At 46.7% G+C, this 6,461-nt stretch overlaps 1 protein-coding gene across 4 annotated transcripts in view; it reads left to right on the top strand.

The window, feature by feature from the left end:
• The window catches only part of asap1b (ArfGAP with SH3 domain, ankyrin repeat and PH domain 1b), a 47,756-nt gene that overhangs the window by 25,382 nt on the left and 15,913 nt on the right, over positions 1-6,461 (top strand). For all 4 annotated transcript variants that reach the window (XM_068710011.1, XM_068710010.1, XM_068710008.1 and 1 more), the window contains exons 7-11: positions 390-475; positions 2,214-2,289; positions 2,917-3,003; positions 3,958-4,058; positions 4,206-4,275. In XM_068710011.1, coding sequence (XP_068566112.1) covers positions 390-475; positions 2,214-2,289; positions 2,917-3,003; positions 3,958-4,058; positions 4,206-4,275 — 420 coding nt within the window. The remainder of the gene's footprint in view (positions 1-389; positions 476-2,213; positions 2,290-2,916; positions 3,004-3,957; positions 4,059-4,205; positions 4,276-6,461) is intronic.

The following is a 6,461-nucleotide window of genomic DNA, read 5'->3' as shown; positions in this document are numbered from 1 at the left end:
TTGTGAATCCCCAGACACGCAGACTGAGCATGCACTCTACAAAGCACTTCCTCTGCAGGCTGTTCTCTTTTCTATGATGCTAATGTGAAATATTTCTCATCATCCTTTTGAAACTTTATTTAGATTAAGGCACACTGGATGGTGTTCTCTTGTACTGCAAGTGTGTTTACCAGTCTGGTTCCCACTCCCACAGTGTCAAGGCAGTCTTGGCTCGTACATCAAAGCCTTCATAAAGCAGTCGGATGTGATTATCATAAGTGTTCACGCTCTTACGTGTCTACGGCAAAGCTGATGTCTTTACTCTCTCTGTAACAGCTCTGCCACATTAAACCAAAAAACGAAAATGCTTTAAACACACGCTGAACTTTTCACCTCTCTTTGCTTTGCAGTACCTGATCAAAGTAAATGAGATCAAGACCAAGAAAGGAGTGGACCTCCTCCAGAACCTGATTAAGTATTACCACGCACAGTGCAAGTAAGTTCCGCCGTAATCCTGAACCCTGAATGTGTGAAGGTCCCCTGTTGTGTGCATCGCGCCCACTAACAAATGTATTTCCAAACACGGCAAAGAAAATGGCTGCTTCTCTCTCCCTTGTTGCAGCTCTTGATGTCACTTAGTTTGTCCCCTGTATGATTCACAGATCTTGAGGGTGCACAGTCGTGTGTGTGTGTGTGTGTGTGTGTGTGTGTATGGCCCTCATAAATATGCACAGGTCATCATACAGATATGTTTTGACAGCTGTCGGGTCCGGTGGGTAAATAAGTGGGCGCTCTACGTGCCAGAACCGCAGCGTTCCACAACGTTCTGCGACAGAATGACAACATTTTTCTCTCAGAGTTGCTAGGTCCTGTCACAACACTGGGACAAAACAATATATATACCCCCCCCCCCCCCCCTTTTTAATCTGTTCAACCTGGGCGTTGATGGATTAGAAGCAGAGAAGCAAATGATGGAGAGCTGAGGGACGAGTGTGACTGCTCCAGAAAGAAGACAACATTATCGTTTTTTACCACCTGAACCACCGCTTCCTTCAACAAATTAACGGGAAACTTGGGTATTTGTCAGCCAGGCCCAGGGAAACATGGACTCTTGCAAGAACAACATTGGGTCTGTGTGTCTGTATTTTGTGTATTCATGAAACGCCCGAATTTATACTAGATTAGCAAGAATTTTTTAATATGAGACGTGAGTTTACTGGACGTATTTAACAATGCATTGGGGCTCCTCAGACTGTCAAAGGCGGACTGCGAGGTAAATCATTAATTAAGAATGATGACAAGTGACGTTAAAGTACAGTGAAGAGGTAAAATGCCGGTTAAGACGGTTAATAAAGTGTGTTGCTTGTCATTTTATTTTACTACATAACTTACAGACGCACTACTTCTCCAGCACGCACACGAGCTAAATCGCTCCTCGCTAGCATAATCACGTTGGCGTATGCGCATCAGTGCAGCAGGTACGGCAACCGGGACTCTGCTCTGCAGTTTGCTACGGCACCTCCGGGGACTTCTAGTGAACTACTTTCTGTGCTTGTTTGAGAAGTTTTATGATGTCAGAGTCTCTTACTCCTCTTCCCAATAAACAGCATTCTCTGCTGGAGGCCACATTTACCGAATGTGGTGGGTGAAATGTTATCATGACCAATAGGTAAAAGTAATGGTTAATGCATTCATAACTATATAGTGCAGCAAAATGTGCAAGAAAGTCCACCGAGCTGAACCCAGGCTACACCTGCAGCATCGACACTTTTAACTGTACAGACTGCAAGGCCTTCAGTAGAGCCGGACGGAGTGGGAGGAGAGACGTGGGATCCTTAATGCACATATTAAAAGAAAACAAGCAGGAGGAGAGAGAGAGGGAGATCATTAGCGGTGATTTGCGACTGCAGCGCTGCATCGAGGTGTGTACCGCTGACAGGTTCGTGATGGATTTCAGGATGTGCTAAGCACCTCGGTGAATCTGCTGCGGACGCGGCCAGCTGCGATTTCTGTGCCAGGAGCCGCCGGCGCCAGAAGGAGCCGAGCTATACATTAAACATAAACTGCACCAATCTCCTCTCGCTCTGCGCGTGACCTTCATGGGGGCCAACAGCAGCACGCCTGACATTTGCGAAGCATTAATTCGCAAAAATGGACCACTTGTCTCTCATATTTATCCCCAAGGCATGTTAATGTCAGTGAGATTCACACGCACCGCACCTTTTGTTCTCCAGTTTCTTCCAAGACGGCTTGAAGACGGCAGATAAGCTGAAGCAGTACATCGAGAAGCTGGCAGCTGATCTCTACAATGTAAATACATCTTTACCGTTTCATCTTTTGTTGTGCTTTTATTTTGAAAGCTTTTTGCATGAGCCCTAAAATACATTACTGGATCAAAGTGTCATGTTGACATGCATCATAATACGTTTATGGAAAGTTAAGTTTTTTTGTAAAAAGAGGAGCCTTCACTGTCTGCTCGCCAACAGTTCTTATTTACTGCTCTGCTTTCCCCTGAGGCAGCACTTTTATCAGCATGTAATGCTCCTGCAGTTATATGTGAAGGGAAAGTAGCACATCTGCAGCAACTGTCAGGATTCAGAATCTCCTGGAAACTAGAAAAACCTCACATATCCAAAGACGGTGACGCCTGGAAGTCAGACAGAAGACCCTCACAGAACCTGACACCTGGCAGCTGTCGGCACAGTGTGCGGATCTTCTGTGTGGCCCTCGCTCTTTGCTTTGTCATCCAGCACCTATAAAAAGTTTTTGGGATGTTTGTTAAAGCCTGGGGGAAAAAACACACACATTCTTTTCCAGAATAGAAAGTAAATATGTAAAGAAAAGTGATGGAGAAGTTTATTTCAGTCTGGATATTTACTTCGACGCAGCTGCTAAAGTGTTGTTGGTGCGTCTTCATCCTGCATTTGTTCTCCTCAGATCAAACAAACTCAGGATGAGGAGAAGAAGCAGCTGACTGCCCTGCGGGATCTGATCAAGTCCTCCCTCCAGCTGGACCAGAAGGAGGTAGGCAGGTCACATTCAGAGACGCCCGGCCAAATTTAAACTTGTAGCAGGTGAAATTCTGGGCTCAACACAGCACCTGATTCGCCCGCCTTGTTGCTCCCGGCGCCACACAGATACGTTGTTAGAAACCGACGGTCCGACACTCCGATCCCACGTTTATTTGCCTCCTCTCACTCTGGCCACTACCAGGTTTGGAGCTTGTCTCCTGCAGCACAGAGCGAGTGCCCAGTGCTGTACCATGCTGGTAGCCAGTGTGTGGTAGGCTTTGCTGGTGACCAGTGTTGTGCCTCACTGGCTGCTCAGTGGAGAGCCACTCACCGCCCGACTAAACACCGCACCCCTTAAAACACTGTCGACCCGCGGGTTTACTTTGAAACGTACTCTGCCGCGGCTGTACGTGTGTTTTTTTCACACATTCACTTTTCTGCATGACACAATCTTGACGGCACTTTCACATTTAATTTACACTTCCTGTAGCTTCTCTTTAGCACCGACGTTAAGCACATCATTTAGAGGGTTAACCGCGTGAGGTTGTTTTTTGGGGCGGGCGGCACACTGTTTCACACCCACCGCCTGCACCTGAGCTGGATCTTTCACACCTCTCCCCTCTATCTCCCCTCTTCTGCCTTCTGCTCGTCTGGATTCAAGTCTAGAAGAGTAAGTGCTGGTGCATGTTGAGCATGCTGGCATCAGTCTGTTCTGCTTGACAGTAGAGTGGTTTGGCCCTGTAGAGGCTTCAGAGCATGCCTTTATAGTTTTTACTGTTCTGTTTCTGTTAGCACTTTGGTGTTGAGGAGAGACCCCGTACTTTGATGTTGGAGGATGAGTTTGTAGTGTGTGTGTGTATGTGTGTGTGTGTGTGTGTGTGTGTGTGTGTGTCTGCGTTGCGTGTCCTCCAGCAGCCCCTCAGTGTACCCCGTGTGTTAAACGTTGGTATTGTGTGGATTCGCACAGGACTCGCAGAGTAAGCAGGGTGGCTACAGCATGCACCAGCTGCAGGGAAACAAGGAGTTTGGCTGTGAGAAGAAAGGCTACCTGCTGAAGAAGAGTGATGGGTAAGCTGCAAACACGGACATTATTTTGAAGAAAAACCCCCGCTGTGGAGCGCCATTCATGTTGCATTAAAAATGAAACGCAGACACAGAACAGAAAGGCATAACGAGTCCTTACCTCATGTCCCTCCCTCCCTCTCGTCTTCACAGGCTGAGGAAGGTGTGGCAGAGGAGGCAGTGCTCCGTGAAGGGGGGCATGCTCACCATCTCTCATGCCACAGTGAGTTCAACACACACACACACACACACACACACACACACACACACACACACACACACACACACACACACACACTGACTGTGCGGATCAAAGGGAGAACATCATGCGGGGAGGTTGTGTTGGTCTTTCTCAATCTGCAGGCTGGCAGAGTGGAATTGACATAGATGGGTTGTCATGGCAACACCCCCCATCCCCCCTCCCTTCCACACTCCCCCCCCCCCCCCCCCCCCCCCCCCCCCCCCCCCCCCCCCCCCCCCCCCCCCCCCCCCCCGCCTGCTGCGCCTCGATGACTCATCTCAGAGCGAGTGTGAGCGTACTGTATACGCTGGCACGTCTGCAGGGTGGACTCCTCTCTTGTGCAGCTGCTGCAGACCAGAGGAATCTAAAGAAAGATGAATTCAGATCTGAATTAACTTGAGTTTAGCACAGTCCGTTCAGCAGAGCAATGCAGCTGTTTCATCAGACGGATAACAGCCAAAATGAAGAAGAAAATATTTCATTTGGATTTAGGAATTAACGAGGTGTAATCAGTGCATGTTGGCTGTGTCGACCTGAGTCTCACTGCACTTTAAAATGAGCATTTCGATCATGTCTACAAACCAACAAGTTCATTTTTAAGATATTTAGGGAAGCTCATCTGATTGATAACCAGCAATGGTAGTCAAGATGTAATTCAAACTAAGATTACTTGATTTATTGATCGAAGCTTAGTTTTTTGTTACACTGGAGGCCAACAATAAATAGTTGTGGTTCAATAACACTTAAATCTGTCTGAAAGATGACACGTCACACACTTATCTAGTCACCACATCTCAGAGGATCATTCACTGTGAGTCACATGACCCTTCTCTATATGAAGAGCTTTTAGTTTGTAAACTATAATCTACAGTAAAATGAAAATGTGAAAGCCCAGTTTGTTTTTCTAACCCTCGAGCTATAAATTGAAAGTCTATATTTCTTACATGACTCAAACTAAAGGCCTGTTTTACATCTTTTAGGACAAACTACAAGATTCAGTGTTCAGCCACACTAGCGGCACGGCTCTTGTTGTCTAGTTTGGTGCCGTCTGCTACCTGTTTGATCACAGACGGTGGCTTAATTAAAGCTAACAGTCTCTCTTTTACTCGTGTTAAAGTGAACATTTAAGGTCCGGCACAGTTCTGGTACCTTTGTGTTGAGGAACGTCAATGAGCTGGCTTGCTGGTTGGGATGGTAAACTAACAGACACAGCTGGATGTCACGTGGCCGGGAGGATAAGCTCAGTAAACAGTAGTGACCGATGGATCCATCACTTTTTATTGGTCACATGTTTCCAGAGTGTTCGGGTGTCAGACGCGATAGCATCCTTCGTGTCTGCTACGAGGAGCTCCGGGGAGGCGATATGATGTGAAAGCTTTCATTTTGTTCTGAGCGATGGAGGGCCTTCATCTGGAACTTTTCTGTCTGCGCTTTGTGGTTCTGAGAGCTTCTAATCTCCTCTCAGTTCTAGTTTTCTTCAGCTCTTGTGGCAGCTGAACTCTTGGTGACTCCAGTTGACGTGGCGGGATGCCAGCAGGCCGGCCGAGCTCCGCGGCTCATCGCAGCCTGTTAGCGTCTTGTTAGCGCGTGTCCCGGCCCCTCCTCCGGCCCGGCACCGGCAGGAGACAATGCCCGGTATACATGTGCCAACTGGGCCTGCTATTCCAGTACACAGAGCAGCCGGCACGGTCCAGTTTCTTAATGGGGACAAGAGAGTTCATCCCGTTTCTGTGTGACGCAACTCTGTAGCTTTAATTATGTGAATAATAAAATTCCTGAGGAATCTGTTTGGATCGCAGCAATAGTTTAGAATAATTGATGCAGAAGTTGATACAAAAATCTACGGTCATTTTGTGAATTGTTCATCCTTTAATACACAAAAACAGTGTTTGTTCCAACTTCTTAAATATGAGACCTTTCTGCTTTGCTCTGTTTTATGTTATTGTAAATTTAATATTTTGGAGTTTGGTCCACGTAGCTGATAAAAATGCCCAAAATGTGGCGGTTCCAGCTTCTTAAATATGATGATTATTTCTGTTTTATGTTATTTTTTATGTAATACCTGCGGGTTTTGGACTATTTCGTGGACCGATCAAGCAATTTGAAAACATCTTGGGCCTTGGGAGGTTCAGATTGAATCCATCAAAACAACAATAACTACTTCATAG

The sequence above is a fragment of the Cebidichthys violaceus genome, unplaced genomic scaffold, assembly GCF_023349555.1.
Source record: "Cebidichthys violaceus isolate CVI_PGR_0920_01 unplaced genomic scaffold, fCebVio1.0.p SCAF_15, whole genome shotgun sequence".
Taxonomy (NCBI): domain Eukaryota; kingdom Metazoa; phylum Chordata; class Actinopteri; order Perciformes; family Stichaeidae; genus Cebidichthys; species Cebidichthys violaceus.
This window is presented reverse-complemented; position numbering and strand designations above follow the sequence as displayed.